At 22.5% G+C, this 17,316-nt stretch overlaps 6 protein-coding genes across 6 annotated transcripts; 2 read left to right on the top strand and 4 right to left on the bottom strand.

Annotated features, from left to right (window-relative positions):
* Nucleotides 1-892: 892 nt before the first annotated feature.
* On the bottom strand, nt 893-5,020 carry PVVCY_1302370 (spindle assembly abnormal protein 4, putative; the record flags this gene model as incomplete). Its single annotated transcript, XM_008623912.2, has 4 exons — nt 893-915; nt 1,110-1,228; nt 1,311-1,375; nt 1,550-5,020. The coding sequence occupies 4 exons, from the start codon at nt 5,018-5,020 to the stop codon at nt 893-895; spliced, it is 3,678 nt and encodes a 1,225-aa protein (XP_008622134.2).
* Nucleotides 5,021-6,394: 1,374 nt separating this feature from the next.
* PVVCY_1302360 (aminodeoxychorismate lyase, putative) lies at nt 6,395-7,345 on the top strand (the record flags this gene model as incomplete). Its single annotated transcript, XM_008623911.1, has 1 exon — nt 6,395-7,345. The coding sequence occupies one exon, from the start codon at nt 6,395-6,397 to the stop codon at nt 7,343-7,345; it is 951 nt and encodes a 316-aa protein (XP_008622133.1).
* A 948-nt stretch (nt 7,346-8,293) lies between these two features.
* On the top strand, nt 8,294-12,943 carry PVVCY_1302350 (conserved Plasmodium protein, unknown function; the record flags this gene model as incomplete). The annotated part of the gene is made up of 3 exons (XM_037634736.1): nt 8,294-8,530; nt 8,654-12,687; nt 12,832-12,943. The coding sequence occupies 3 exons, from the start codon at nt 8,294-8,296 to the stop codon at nt 12,941-12,943; spliced, it is 4,383 nt and encodes a 1,460-aa protein (XP_037490791.1).
* Nucleotides 12,944-13,129: 186 nt separating this feature from the next.
* On the bottom strand, nt 13,130-13,668 carry PVVCY_1302340 (conserved Plasmodium protein, unknown function; the record flags this gene model as incomplete). Its single annotated transcript, XM_008623909.1, has 2 exons — nt 13,130-13,287; nt 13,491-13,668. The coding sequence occupies 2 exons, from the start codon at nt 13,666-13,668 to the stop codon at nt 13,130-13,132; spliced, it is 336 nt and encodes a 111-aa protein (XP_008622131.1).
* Nucleotides 13,669-13,986: 318 nt separating this feature from the next.
* On the bottom strand, nt 13,987-14,163 carry PVVCY_1302330 (protein PET117, putative; the record flags this gene model as incomplete). The annotated part of the gene is made up of 1 exon (XM_037634735.1): nt 13,987-14,163. One exon carries the CDS (start codon nt 14,161-14,163, stop codon nt 13,987-13,989), a length of 177 nt encoding a protein of 58 aa, XP_037490790.1.
* Nucleotides 14,164-15,489: 1,326 nt separating this feature from the next.
* On the bottom strand, nt 15,490-17,010 carry PVVCY_1302320 (chabaupain 1; the record flags this gene model as incomplete). Its single annotated transcript, XM_008623908.1, has 1 exon — nt 15,490-17,010. One exon carries the CDS (start codon nt 17,008-17,010, stop codon nt 15,490-15,492), a length of 1,521 nt encoding a protein of 506 aa, XP_008622130.1.
* Nucleotides 17,011-17,316: the final 306 nt, after the last annotated feature.

Genomic DNA, 17,316 nt, shown 5'->3' with positions numbered 1-17,316 from the left:
ATGATAATCTGACAATTATCTAGTTTAATTGTAGCTTAAGAAAATAATATCCTGCATTTAATGTGTGAAATTTCCCCTTTTGAGTATATCTATATGAAGGGAACTTTATTTATATACAATATTTACAGCCATTCTATGAGGGTATAATTAAAAATTGTAGCAAACCATATGCTAACTATTTGCATATAATATTATATATATTTGCTAATATTGTTTGCAAATTTTACAAAATAGGAATGATTAAAACTATTATTAAAATTTATGCAAAAGGAAATAAAAATGTACATATTTTAATTTGTATCAAAAAAAAAAATAGGAAAATCACAATTCAAATGTTTTTTTTAATTATAAGTTTTAATAAAATTTTAAAAATTACAAATATTGTTCTACTATTTTAAAGCATTAAAAAAAAAAATGAAAGAAATGAAACGAATAATTTTTTTTTTCACTCCCACCTTTGCATAAAATTAATATAAATTTTTCATATATAGTTAGACGCACAAATATTATATATATGTATATAACATAATATGGGGTCCAATAAAAAGGTGGAAACATAAAACTAAAAAAAAATAATAATTGAGATGAAAAATTTCAATAGATTTTTTAAAACATAAGAATTTAAAAAGGAGGAAACATCAAAGGAGTAATAAATATATTATGATATTTCCTCGTGCTTGTTAAAATGAAAAAAACAAACAGAGCGAAAGAAAATATGATGATATAAAAAAATAAAGAATTGATGAGGGGATAAACAAATTACAAAACGAATAATATGTAATCGTTAGTACTCTCAAAAAGAAAATATTATTTAGTCATATATATAAAAGCTATCCAACTTAAAAATGAAAGATACTAAAGGAGCAAATATTTGTTAATTATATTTAGTGTTCTAATTTAACTTTTTTATGACACCTACAACCATAAGAAAATATATATTATTAAAAAATGCATATTTATTTTAGATTTTTCAAACAGAAATATTAAAAGGTATAGAATAAGTATATTTCATAAATATATTTTCTAAACAACAAATTATCTATACTTTATTCTATAATATGCATATGCACATGCATATATTTGGCTATAATGAAATTATAAGATTGTACCATTTCGTAGTATGGCATATTCCTCTTTGTTAGGCAAAATTTCCTTTTTCCGTCCATCGCAAAATAATATTTGTATATGACCATCATTGTATTTACAATCTATTTGTCCATTAGGAAATCTTAAAAAAGAAAACATATTCATTTGAATGGTTAAACATTTATTAATTATGACATGATTTTATATATAAATATATTTTTTACTTATTTAATTGGCATTTGTCAGGTATGTTCACTTGATATATCCCTTTATTAACAAATCGGAATAGCTGTAAAATAATGAGGGTAAATAAAGGGGCATATCAATAGGTAATATATTTGAGACGAGGGACAATCATGCCCTTCAAGCAAATATAATTCTGTATAAATAATGATTTATACAAAATCAAATGGTGTAATATAATATTTTATTGGTTATTTTTTGGCTTGGTGCATTTTTTTACCGTATACGAATTAGGGAAGGTGGCTCGATAATCTTTACTCGGGTAAAGATATATGACTATATTAGTAGGGTCTATGATTTTTTTATTTTTGTTTTTTTCAATAATTTTTAAGCCATCATCAAATAATGTTTCCACTTTCCCATCAACAAAAGCTTGTCTATATTTTATTTTTTTTGACGATGAAAAAATGGATTCAATAATATTTTCACAAATATTAAATAATTCATCAAAGTTAAAATTTATTATAAAATCCCAATGTTTACCAAAAGGATTTAAGTTATGATCATTGCTATTAGAGGGGTTATTTTTAGAATCATTTTCATGTTTTAAGCTATTATTATCATTATTATGCTTACTTATATTCTTATTCATATTACTGTTTGAACTCATACTTTCATTCCCTATATATTTTGGGTATATATTATTCAGTAAATAGACACTAGTGTCACTACTGTGGACATTAGAACTATTTCCATATTCACCTTTATTTATATTTTTCTCTATTTTCATTTCGTTTGTGTCTTGAAAAGAACTTATTACATTATCTGATGGTTTATTTCTCCTTTTAATTTTATTCATATTATTCACATTGTTAGTGCATGTGCTTAAAGTTGTGGTAGTAGAATTATCATTTAAAATGGGGGTAGATGATATCGGGTTATTTTCTTTCTTTTCATCATTACAATTTTCAAAAAAACGGTCTTTGAAATTTTTATAATACTCACTAGGAGCAAGACTCATTTCATCTTCTTGGAGTTCTCTCTTATCACTTATTAATTTATCTTTATTTTCATTAACTAAGAATTTCATTTTTTGTAAATTTTTATTTATATATTCTTCCTTTTTTAGAGAATCTAAATTTTGTTTTGTTTTATTTTCCTCGTGAAGAAATAATTTATCCAATGTAATTTTTTGCTTATTTTTTTGTTTTTCCCCTTTTCCCTTTCTATCATTATTTAATAGTTTTTTTTTTGTCAATTTTATAGCGTGATAATCATCTTCTGTGTTTGAACAATTTTTATAATTGTCCGAACCACTGCTAGTATATTCATACATTATGTCTAACTCATTTTGTATGATTTTTTTATTTTGATCATTTATTATTTTTTTAAATTCGTTAGAGTTTTCCGAGTTATCTGTTTTGTCACTATAATTAATTTGGTCTAAATAGTTTAATACCTTTTTAATGTCACTTTCTTTTTCTTTTTTTTTATGTTCACTATTTTTTGTTTTAGTCACTATACCTTTCCCCCTGTTTTTTTCTTTCTTTCTATTATTTTCTAAATCACTAGAATAAATAGCTCTTTGAATATATTCATTTCCGGAGTATAGTGTATTTTTTTCATTTATATCGTTTTCTTTTTTCTTTCGATCTGTGGCATTTTTATCTTTTTCCTTGGCAGCAGTTGTGGCTAACTTCATTATGGTATTTTGCTGATATTTCTCCATCTTAGTTCTATATTCATCTGATAATTTTAACTCCATTTTTAATTTTTCATTGTCTATAGATAAGTGTTCTATTTTCTTTTTCAAATGATCTACAATAAATTTATGTTGTTTTTTATCCGCTTCAATTTTTTCTTCTAATTCTTTAATTTTATTTTTAAGTATAGCTACATCATTTTTTAGTTTCCTTTTATTCATTATAATGCTACGTTGTTTTTCTACTTCATTTTCTATCCTTTTTTTTTCCTTAAGCCATTTTTTTTTTTCGTCATCTATAGTTTTGATCATTTTTTTTCTTTCATCTTCCATTTTGTTTCGCATTTCTTCTCTCTCTAATTCTATTTCAGCACTTTTTGCGATTAATTGATATTCTAATTTTTTTACTTTACCTTGTTCATTTTCAAGTTTTTTAATTTGATTACATAATTCAGTGTTTAACTCTTTTAATCTTGTATCATTTTTATATTCTTCTAAAACATCCGATTGATCTTTTTCCTTTTTATTATTAGAACTTTTTTCATTAGTCTTTTTTTTATTTGGTTTGATAATTTTGTCTTTTAATATTGTAACTATTCCCTTTTTTGGAATTATATTTTTTTTTTTTTTTGCTGCTTTTACTTTTTCACCTTTTTTTATATCCTTTTTTTTATTATCTTCATTATTATTTTCATTCCACGATTCCTCATCATTTAAGTCAACATGAATAGATGTACTATCATTGCCATCGCTACTTTTACATGACTTAATTTTTGAATTATTATTTTTTTTATTATCTACCGATTTGGTGTATGAATTACGATTTGCATCTTGTGAGTCTAAAATGGGGTCTACCTTTTCAGAATTATAATCAATATTGTTATTTGATGAATCTAATTGATGTTCAACATTATTTACATCATGTTTTTCGTAAGCCTTTATTTTATCGTTGCTAAATATTCGTATGCTACTATTGAGTGAATTATTATAGGCACTATTATTTTGACTAGTTTTTATAAACATATCACTTTCGTTCATACTTATATTTCTCTTATCATAACTTGAAAATTTATCATAAAAACTGGTGTCACAATTAATTCGAGATGTATTATTGCTGTGTGTATTGGAAATATTATTTACATTATAATTTGTATCTTTATTTATACTTTCATTAATATAATTATAATCTGAATCTTTCCTAATAAGTTTTTTATTCGATTCATTAATATTGGAATAAAAAACCATTTTGTCATTTAAATTATGATTTAATATGTTTACAATATCCTTTTCTTGATCATTTAATTTTATTTTGTTTAATTTATGTTTCCCCAAAAAATTTACACACTTTTTTTTTTGATACAATTCATGGTCTTTTTTATTATTTTCAAATATTCTATCTTTCGAATTGGTTGTCTTTAATTTATTGTCTTCATTATCATAATTATAATCTCCACTTTTAGCTAAATTGCTCCACGAATATAAATCTGAATCGTTCATATTGAATATGTTTGACTGTGAATTCATATTATCCGATTCATTATTACTATTTAGTAATTTTATTTTTTTGATAAAGCTTTCATTATGTTTTTTAGGGGATTCATCGTCATAGAAACAGCTATCTCTATTAATGGATCCATCATCATTTTCAGCTTGGCTAATTGTCATATGACTTTTATTATTGTCTTTATTCCCCTTTTCAAGTTCCTCATAAATATCTTTAAGAATACAAATTTCTTCGTCATTTTTGTCATTTTCATAAATAATGCTATTATTTAATTCAAAATTTGAGGATTCAACATTTTCTTTTAGTTGATAAATTTCACCAGATTCATTCATATCATTTTGATTTAATTTTTTATCTCCATATTTATTTATTTTTGTTTTATCAGAACAAAAAAATACGTTTTGTTTTGACTCTTTTTTATTAATTTGTTTTCTTATATTTTTTTCTAAACTTTGGGTATATTCTAATTCCCCAAATGTATCGGGTGTCCAATTCTCGTTGCAAATATCATAATAGTCATCTGAATTAGCGCTATCATTTTCCATTCTAGGAAGTTTATATATTTTAAATATAATTTAAACTTGAATAAAAGAAAAGATTTCCATGTCGGCACACAAAATAAATAATAATAATATGCAATATAATTGCATAACAAGTAATATCATTTTAAGCCTATTATTTTTCAGAGTATTTTTTAATGGATTACTATTTTATTAATTTTTGTTTAATTATTTTGTGATGATTATTATATTATTAGTATTCTTTTACGAGCAAATAATTTTGAAAAAATAATCCATTTCATATTTGAAAATACTCCTATTTTTAGGCTTATTTTTATTAATTTTACACTTTTCTCATGCATATATATGCATATGTGTATTTTAATATATTACAAATTTATAAATGAAAATAAAAGAGAAAAATACTTATTTATAATAAAGACAAAATACTAATTCAATGAATACAAAAAATAAATAAAATAATAGAATAAAATCTCATTATCTCTAATATATTATAATTCATAAAATATTTAATTTCAATCTCGCGTTTGTCTTCTTGTGTTTATAGGGGAAATATTTTTATAAAAATCGAAAGTTTTTTTCATTAAAAATGATGTTACAAAAAAAAAGAATTAAAAAAAAAATAATAAAGAAAAATACCATGGAAAGTCACTATAATATAGTGTATAAAAAATGTGTATCAAATCGGTCCTGGTGAATATTTAAGAATACGTAATTTTTTTTTAGTGTAATTTAAGGAACGAGATCCCAATCTGGTTAGTGAACAAACATGACAATTTTCTCATATTATTATTTATTTTAAAATCAATTAAATTAATTGGTTATATTAAAAAATAAAAAAAATAATAAGTCTTTTTTGAAAAAAGGAAAAAAATTAATATTACAATATATGGCACATTTAAATTATATATACTTAAAATGTATACCATAAATATATAATAAAAAAACAATGCATTAATTTAACATAATACACACTAATTTATTTACAATATAAAATAATAAATATTTTTTGATATGGTTTAACAAAATAATGGCACATTATTATAATTATCTGGCTTTAAAATTTTCAAAATTCTGTTCTAAGGTCCTTAGCAACTATTAAGTATACAATATTTGAATAAACACAAATTATCGAATTAAAAATTGTGTGGAAACATACAAAATATATATATGAAGGCTGAATGAAGCCAATATACTACTTTTATAGATGAATATATCTATACAAGAAATAATATCATTTGTGTAATATTTATTTTCAAAACCAATTAATTTGACGAAAGTTTGCTATATATGTATTATTAAATAAATCACCAAAGTATACACATTTTTAATAAAATTTGATATCCATAATTTGATAATTTTTCTTTGAAAAATAGATAATCCTAATAATAGAATAAAATGGCTATATTAATTAAGAATAACGAACCCTCATTGGTAGATATGACCCCCCAAAATTTTATTAAATTAGGGGTTGGTGGTGTTTACGTTACTATGAAGACAGTATGCTCTTATGAATACATTTTCAACTTCACTGGAAATATGAACAATTTATATAATTATGCTATTAATCTTTTAAAGAGCCAAGAAAATCCAAATCAATCAAATACTATATCTCATATTTTAGAAAATTTATCATTAGAATACATACGTAAGTATTGCATCCAAAATATTAAAAAGGGTTTTGAATTTCTCAATTCATTAGATGATGATATAAAAAATAAACATTTTAGTGATAACACTGATTATATGGTAATGGCTGCAATCAATTGGAGCATTGATAATAATATTGATACGGCGAATAAACCCTTTTCAATTTTAATATATATAAAGTGTTTGCCAAAACACAATGAGAATGTGGAAGTCGATATAATGCATGGTGAACGTACAACTCCAAATATAAAATATTCAAATGTTTTTGAAATAAGAGAAAAATTATTAAAACTAAAATCAGAGAATAGTAATGAAGTGGTTTTATATAATAAAGACAATGAAATAACTGAAGGATTAACTTCCAACTTTTTTTGTTATTATAATGGTGCGTTGCATACTGCTAAGGATGAACTAGTTTTAAAGGGAACCATGAGGAATCAAATTATAAATATATGCGAAAGGGAAAATATTAAAATAAAAAAGACGTCTATTAATATTAATGATATTGACCTTTTTGAATTTTGCTTTATTAGTTCTACAAGTAGAAATATTTTACCTATTAAAAAAATAACACTTTTTCCTGCACCAACGAAAACATTTGAAAAGGATGTTAAACATCCAATCTTGATTAAGCTACAAGAAAAATTGAGGGAAGATATTGAAAACCAAAAGGAAAAATATGTTGCATATGAATGTTAGAGAAAATGGAATATATACACACCATTGTAGTATATATTTATATATGCTTTATCTGCACATATTTATATATATTCTTTATTATTTGTAAATTTGAATATAATTTTTGATGATACTTTAGTTATCTTTTCATTTTTTTTATGAATTTTCTACACATACAATGAAAAAAGCTAAAAAAAAATAATATGAACAGAATAACAATAATGTAAAACAGAATGGTAGTTATTTGTATGCATTTTATTTTATATTTTTATAAAAATAATTTGGTAGTGTGAGTTACAAAAATGTGCATATAATATTTTACAATAGTAAATATATAAATAAAAACTCCTGCATCATATAAAACACAAAATAAAATATTTTTTTATTATTTATGCTATTAGAAACGTTTAAAAAAATATCTGCAATTTTAATTATTTATTATAAATGCATATGATGCATATATAAAGCAATTGGTGTATGTTAAAAAAATGTATTATTATCTTATTTTCCGAAAATGTTAAATATGTAATGAAATATATATATATAATTTTATTCATTTATAATCACAAAATCATTTGTTTATATATTTACTTGTACACAATATTTATTTCCTTCCCGATTTGTTTTGTGTAGTACACAATAATAAATGTTTTTTTTAATATGTCGTATAATAACTGCAAAAATTATTTAAACAATTTAGCAGGTGAAATAACATATTGAAATATAAAAATATTTACATACTTTTTAGTATATTTAGAGAATTAAAATTAGGATGTTTTACATAAATTTGTTTAATATATATAAAAGAAATTTCGCATGCACATTATTTTAATATATGCAAATTTTATGTGTTTACAATGTTTATGTTGTAAAATCCATTGTAATAAATAGACATATAAGTATAAATAAAGATATATATATTGTTAAGAGAAACGAAAATAATATAATTACCTAAATTCAAATTACCTCATGCTTACAATTATGTTTTTCAACAAATTATTTAAAAGCTTTAAAAAAAACAGTTCATTAATCCTTTTCTCTATAACGATATTATATTTTTTTTACACATATGTATCATTGTTTTTGTTTATATTTAACAATGCACTGTTTTATCTATTTGTGAATATATACCTGTTTTACCTATGCTTCCACTTTATTATAAGAGCGTTGACGTACCCTGGAAGTTTGCTTCTTTATTTACACAAGGTGAGAACTAATAAGTTTAGCTATGTCTATACCCATGTATTATATGTTTTTTCATTTAAATGCTTAACAACAGTGTAAATTATTTATATACATACACATTTTTTATTATTTTTTCAACTTTAGACAAATTATGATAACAAGATAGAGCTATCCAAATTTTATATGAAAGAATGTGTAAAATTATCATTTATAATAAATTGTATTCGAGGAAATATTAAGAAGATATCTAGAGAAAAAGATGACCCAAATGGAAACTATAAAATAAAATTCCAACAATTGTTTTCAGACAATAATTATAAGGATAACTATTTTAACTTTTTTAGTGGTTTGTATATATTTTATACTCTATATGTTAGTTACTATTTGTATATAAATTTAGAAGAAAATGGAGATTTCAGTGAGGAGCAATTATATTTTTATTATTATTTAAAATTATTTATGACAAAAATAAACAAAATAAATATATATATCAATAAAGATGATATAATATATCAAGAAATGGTAACTAAAATAAAAATACATGAAGACCAAAACCAATTAGCAAATGAATTTATAAAAAAAAAAACTATGCAAAGAAAAAAAAGTAGAAGTAGAGTAAAAAATAAAGGAGAGACAAATTATTTTTGGGGATTCGAATGGATTTATAATTTTCGAAACGGTGGTAATAATAATAATTTATCTAATCCAAATGAATCGGAAGAAACGGAAATTTTATTACCCGAATGTGATAAAACGGTGAAGATTAATGATTATAAGAAGAAAAAAGAAGCATACAATAGTAATGAAAATAATAATATTCCTTCGAATTATATTGATGTGAATATTTTGAGTTTATATCATCATGAAAATTATGAAAAATCCATAAGTCATGCTAACTATATGAATTTTTTTATGGCAATAAACTTGAAAGAGTTATCAATATTATTTGAAGATTTAGCTTTTGTTTTGAATAAATTATATGATATTTTTAAATCTAATACATTAAGAGAAAGGATTGAACTAACAAAAATTCCAAACTTGTTTAATAATTTTTCTAAAAATTATATAGCAGGAACATTAGATCTATTTAAATATGAATTAATATATAAATATTATGGAAAACAACAATATTTATATGTGAATAATGTAAAAATTGATTCTATGTTTATACCTTGTAAGAAATTTTTAAATGATAATATGCAAAAATATATTGATATCCAAAAATCTGGTAAAAAATTTGATACAAATAAAGACAACTCAGATACAAGCTCCATATTTTCTAACGCATTTAATAATGAATTTTATAATTATATTTATAGTAATGATTATTTATATAATATACCAATAGTATTATATTTTAACCCGAATGGGGCATATTATGAATTAAATGCTTGTTATTCAGGAGTACTAAAATTTTATTTAGAAAATAATATTAATGTTTTTGTATATAATTATAGAGGTTATAGCAAATCACAAGGATATCCAAATTTAAATAGAAATAATTTAGACGCATTAAAAATCACTGAATTTTTGTTATCTAAAAATGTAAAATATTTAGGATTACATGGAACATCAATAGGTGGCCCATTATGTTCTTATGTGTCTTATCATTTATGTAATATTAATAAAAAAAATATAAACACCGAATTAATGGATAAATTACATAAAAATGAAATTTATATAAAGATAGCTTATAAACAAATGAATAGAACAATAAAATTAATGAGTAGTAAAAAAAACAAAATACTAATAAATATTTTTCTAACACCTTTTAAATGTATTATATTATTATTGCAATTTATTATGTTTTGTAAATTAAAAGTATCAAATGCTTATATGAAAAGAAAAATAAATATAAGTAATAGAAAAAGACAGTTATTATTAAATAATTATGAACAGTCAGAAAATTCCAAGATATCATTTGTGTGTGTTGATAAATCATTTTATAATTTTGAAGAAGTAGCAAAATATATGGTAGGGGAATATGCATACAACATATTACAATTTACAACACATAAATTAGACATAACAAAGTATTACATAAATTCAAATATACCCAGAATTATAATATATGATAATAATGATGAAATAATTCATTATATGTCTAATGTTATTACTGGAATATCAAAAGAAGTTTCAAAATTATATAAGAATAGTAATTATTATATAAATTCACGTAAAGAAATATACAACAATGAAAAAGATGAAATGGAATTTTACAAAAAACATATAGAAATGGATGAAGAACTAAAAGAGGAAAATGTAGGTGATAAAAGTTATGAACTTAATAACAATATTAATGATTTAACAAAAGACAATTTACTTCCGTTAAATGCTGATTATGATAATAATAATTTTGATAATGAAAATAATAATTCTTTCAACTTGAGCTCAGATGAAAATATTGATTATTTATCTAGTAAAAAAAACGGTAAAAAAGGAAACGAGAAAAATAATAAAAATATATTGAATATTTTTAACATAAGTAAAGATAAACCTACTTTTATCGAAACCCTAATTATAGACGAACATGTAGATATATCATGGTGTGATAATAAATTAAAAAAAATAGATTTGAAATTATTTTTAGAAAGTTGGAAAGTATTATGTGATTGTATTTTATTTTTGAATAAATCGTCTACAACAAATAATTCATTTATTTCGATTGGTTTAGAAACATTTAAATCTATCATGTCTACATATAACTCAAAAGAGAATAAATTCGAAGAGGCAACACGTAATGCTGCATATTGCATTTATAATAATAATATGAGTTTTATGGATAATTTTAAAAGAGTAAATTGTAACTATACCGATATAATAATGATGGAGTGTATAAACAATAATAATAATTTTAAAAAAGCAAATATTTATGAACTGTTAAAAGAAAATGAAGATTATAAAATCGAAATGGAAAACCTTAATAAAATATTAAAGGATTTATATATGTCTAAAAGAAAAGAAATTGAAAAAATGCATTTTACTTATAGTGGCTTTTTTCTAAAGGAAGATTGTTTATATGATTATATAAATACTGAAAATCGAAATAATGAAGAACAGAATGCATTTAATATAAAGGAAGGTGATGTAATAAAATTTTTAAATGAATTTAGTGATTCAATAATTGAAATAGTAAATGCAATGAATTATAATTTAAATGCATGTGGACAATTATTTAATGAGTTAAATAAAATTTCAGAGAATGAAAAAGTATATTTTTTAAAAACATTTATATATAAGATGAAAGTTTTTGGTTCCTATCCATCCCAGTGTTTTGTTTCAACAAATAATACAAACTTTTGTAATTCATTTTATCAAATTCCTTTTATTTTATCTCAATATTCTGATGCATACGCAGATTCTGATACCACATCTGAAGACCTAAAAGATATAGACATATATAATTCTGATATTGATGAAACTTTTTTAAATAATATTTCAGAAGAAGAAAGTAATAAAAAGAAAAAAAACCGTAAAATAAAAATAAAAAAAAGTGACTATATATCAATGTACGATCTCAACGCATTAAATAATACTCAATATATTACACTAAAAAAATCGTTGTTATTACATGATTTAATTATTTGTTTGAATTATTACAAAAAATATAATAAAAGAAATTCATTCAACATATTCTACAAATTAGATGACCATACATATTTATTAGACATAAAAGAGTTATTGTCATTTATAAAAAAAAATAGAATCGGTTTTAATATCAATAATAGTTCTTTTAGCAGTAGTAAGGCATTTCTTGACATATTTTCCAGCGATATTGGGAAAGATCAAAATGATTCAGATTTTTCATATGAATTAGAAAAATATGTAAGTTGGATGCGATTGAACAGCAGAATGAATTTATGTAAAATATTTATTTTGGTGAAAGAAGAATTAAATAAAATGTTAAATTATTCCAAAATTTTAATGTCAGAATATAATAATATTAATCAGAATACAAATATTCATTTTATTATTTTTTTTATTTATCGTATAATAATTTTTAAAAAAATATTAACACACACATATATAGTGTATACATTTCTACAACGCTTAAATATCTCATTAGATATTGTATTTAATGAAAGTGGAAGAAATAAAGATATTGATATAAAATCTTTAGAGCCTATTTCGAGTTTTAATATTTTTTACAAAGATGCCTATAAAATATATTCGCCAAAGTATAAATTAGTTTTCCTCTTTTTAGTGTCTTTTCATTCTTTGTTCATTTTTGCTAAATAATCCCAAATTTGTGCATTATCAAAGTATACACCATTTCGATATATGAATAACAAACATTTTTTTCTTTTTCCTTTTTTATGCAGAACTTTAGGATTCCCGCTGATGGTAAATTGTGGACACAATGGAAGTTTAGATAAGGAGGATCTTAATTTTTTTGGAACTTGTATGAATTTTTTATTAAAAAAATATGTTTAAATTAACAAGAAAAAATATGAACAAAAATATTATTGAGTATAAACTATGTAGGCATTATAATTCGATGACTTAAATAAAATAATGCATGAAGAACATATTAAAAACAAAATATAAAGATATGTAAGGTTCAATATATAATATATATCTTTTAATGAATTTTGTTTTAATTTTTTTTTATAATGTATTTTAATAATTATTATTATCCCATTTTGATGACATGTAAAATATAAATAAGACTATACCTACAGTGGAACTAATTGTTGTATACATGAAAACATTTTTATTTTTATTTGCTCCATTTTTAAACAACCGTTTTGTTTTTTTTAAATGCGTATAATTCAAATCTGTATAAATTAAAAATAAACAAAACATATATTAAACACCAAATGTGTATATCCTACATATGTGTGTGTATAGAAGGAGATATATATTTTTATAATTTGGAAAATACGATGCCCTATTAATAAATATGTTGTATTTTCATATAGACATGCATATATATATGTATAATATTTTTATTTATGCATTTATTTTTTTTTTTGAATACCATTTGGTTTTATGTCATGCTCTTTAAAGTAAATATAATGCTCCTTTTTATTAATTTTATCATTTGAATATATGTTTTGAATTTTTATATTTTTTAATATAGATGATTTATCATATGTGGAATTCCCTTCTTTAACGAGACGCTTTAATTGTTTTGCAAATGAATTTGTGCTTTTCATTTCATTAAGGATAAAGATGGTGGTTTCGTAATATATATATATATTTTTAACACAATATATAATATATGTGTTTGCTAATTAAATTATAAAAAATTATTTGTTTATAATTTGGTTTTATTTTCTATGCATGCTTACATAGGAATAATTTTAATACAGAAATCAAAAATAACAAGTAAAAATGAAATATAGAAATATTAAGTCAGCAAACAAATAATATCCTTAATATCTAAAACTGCGTATTCTGTTATATATATATATATCTTTCGGTGATTTATTTGGCTGCTTGCTATTTTATTTTTTTATTTGATTTTAATCTATCTATAAATTGTCAGCTTTCCATTTTTCAAGTTTTGATTTTTGTCTTTCTAAATCCCTTAAAACACCTTCATATCTTCGCTGATAGTCCCAATTTTTTGACTCTTTTACATAATAGTAAATGCCAACACTTAAAAGGATAGAAGATGCTAACAATATTTTCCCGTAACGATATTGCATAATATCATATCAATAGTTTCTCTTAACTCTCAATAATATTGTAAAAATCTGTGTGCATATATGTTGATATTTTTAATAATAATCTATTAAGATCCTCAATAGCACAATAGTATAAATAAATTAATGCATTAGCTTGAATTGATGCTAAACAAGCATGGATATAAATATATATATATATATATATATATATATGTATTTTTTTTTCACAACTCACTTAAATTCCTAAATATAGTATAGCATTTTCATTAGTATGCTCATGCTTATCGTATTACTGGTATCTTTAACAAATTGTATTTATTTTATTGTTCTATTTATATAAATAATATATGAAAAACAATTTTAATATTTTATATTTTATGCATAGAATTAATAAAATTGTACATTTTTTGTATCGACGATCACTGTTCAAGGTACCAAAATTATATGAGCATTAAGGAAAACATCATTATATGCATATATCCATATATGAATATATATATATATATATATATATATAGGGGGCCTTTTGATTTTATATTTCGTTAAAATGAAATGCCTTTAAGATTAACCCTGGTCCTTAAATATATAATTTTCTTAAAATATTTATAATGACTAAAAAAATAATGTTTTTCTTTTTAATCATTAACATATCATTGGAAATTTAGATATATGAGAATGGAGGTAAAGGAAAAAAAAAATCGTGCAATGATCTCTATATATTTTAGCAATTCGTTTAAATGCTCTTAGAAAATTTTAAAATAAATATATTATGGTTGATACATTAAAACTTTTTTAATTTATCAAGTTAAAATAAAATGTTTAATTCCTTCATAAAATCATAAAATAAAAAGTTGGAAAATATCAAAGAAAAAACAAGCATACAAATATATTTAATTAAAATATAACATATAACAAAGATAATGCAATAAAATAAAAGCACACACTGCTGACAAAGGGAAATATATAACTAACACATATAATGGCTAAATACATACAGATATACAAGCATATATATCAATGTGTAATCTCTTAAACGCAAAGAATCATGAAGAAATTATGAACAATCCGGTCGTGCAATTTTCTACTATATGAATATATTATTGATTCGGCTTCACTACTATATATATTTATATATATATATGCATGTATAATATTTTATAGAATAGAAACTTTAATTTTTTTTAATTATATAAAAAAAATTATGTTTTGTCATATCGTTTTACGAACATATTATATGCGGGCGTAGAAGGTATTTGCAATACATTGCAATTTCCCCTTTTTCACAATTTAGCTTTTCTCATTATTTAGTATTAATTATTTTTTCATTAAATTTTTTTTGATGCATGTTTAATAAATTGGAAAGAAAACATCACTACCAACTCCACAAAAACCATCATCTCCCGCTTTATTTCTTTTAATTCTTATATAGCCACCTTCTCCCCAGTTTGGACCCCATGAATTTCTAACGATCCAGTAGTATATTATATCATCATCATCGTCACCTTTGATATTTTCCTTATACTTTTTTATCAAATTGCTATCTACATTACTATGACTATCCTCAAATGCTAAGCTCTTTTTAACTTGGCCATATCCTACTAGTAAAACAGAATGATTTAACTCTGGATTGCATTCTCCATCAAATACACCACCCGAATATAAAACAAAATCTTCGCTTGCACCAACAGCAATAGTCACTGGTCCTACATAATTTAAGGCCATAATTAATTCATTTGGTTTTACATCACCAATGAAATGCACTCTGCCTAAAAGTGAACATCTATAATTTAAACAGAAAAAATCTTCATGGCCTTTGTATGGATATTCATCGCCTAAGCATACTCCATTATTAATCATATATAAAAATGCATAAAATGGATTACCACCATCACATCCATAATTCTCAGTAGAACAATCTACCATTTGCTGTTCACTAAAACTTATAGGCATTTCATGTCTTGTGTGTACATAAAGGTATTCGAAATTTCCTATAGCAGCAAATGCCCAACAAGACCCACAGTTACCTTGATCCTTTGGAGGAAGGAAATTAAACTTACTTCTATAATCTCGACTATCTGGAAAATCTTTTGATTTATTATCTACGGAGATAAGATTAGTATTAGCTAAGTGTTTTTTTAATGGTACTATATATTTGCTTTTCAAATCCATTGGAACAGATAATAATTTTTTAAAATAATTATCAAATTCTTCCTTAGAAAAGTCACTATATTGGTTTACTTTTTGTACATATGTAAGACCATTTTTACCTACCATTTCATTGTGTTTTTGAGTTTTCATGTAACGTATTTTAAAGTTTTCAAATCTTTGTAATTGCTCATCCATATTTTCGTATTTTTTATTATTTTCTTTCATATACTTGAAAAATTTTGATGCATATTTTATGTTATCTTGCATGCTTTCAAGTTTTTGCCTAAATATGTACGTAGGATCGATATTTTTATTTGATTCATTATTAACATCAAAGGTATTTACTTTATTAGCATTATTTTTTAAAAGTTTATGTAACATTAATAGCAATTGATTTTCACTATCTCCATTTTTATTGTCATATGCTTGGTATACAAATTCATCATCTTCGTTTATTGTTGCTTTATATTTGTTTAAAATTTCTCTTAAATGTGCTATTTCTTTATTCATTAACACTGCTTCATCGATTGCATCTAAAGCGTTTATTTTTGCTTGGTTTTTAAAAAATACGCCACCAATAAAAAATAATGCAATTGCTGTAATTGCATATGCACATATTTTTATAGTTTTCTTGTGATTTATTTTTAAATATGTGTCATTTTCATCCAAACTTTGAATACCAGGTATGGTAAAGTTTATTTGGCCTATATTGTCCGACATCTTGCCCCAAAAGAATAAAAACTTTCTTATGCTTGTGTATTATTTTTATAAATAAATATATATATAATAAAATATCATTAAAAAAATTATTTCGTTACAAAATTTTTTTTACTATATAAAAAAATTAATAATAATAGTAATAATTAAAAAATTATAAAAATAGTTATAACAATAACGATGTTTGAATTACTCAATATACAATCATTAATGTATAAGCCCTACGGATATATCTATATCTATAGAAATATTATCTAAACATTATAAAATTGTATTTTCTCATATTTAATAAATGATATAATATATTTA

Source organism: Plasmodium vinckei, assembly GCF_900681995.1.
Source record: "Plasmodium vinckei vinckei genome assembly, chromosome: PVVCY_13".
Classification (NCBI taxonomy): Eukaryota; Apicomplexa; class Aconoidasida; order Haemosporida; family Plasmodiidae; genus Plasmodium; species Plasmodium vinckei.
This window is presented reverse-complemented; position numbering and strand designations above follow the sequence as displayed.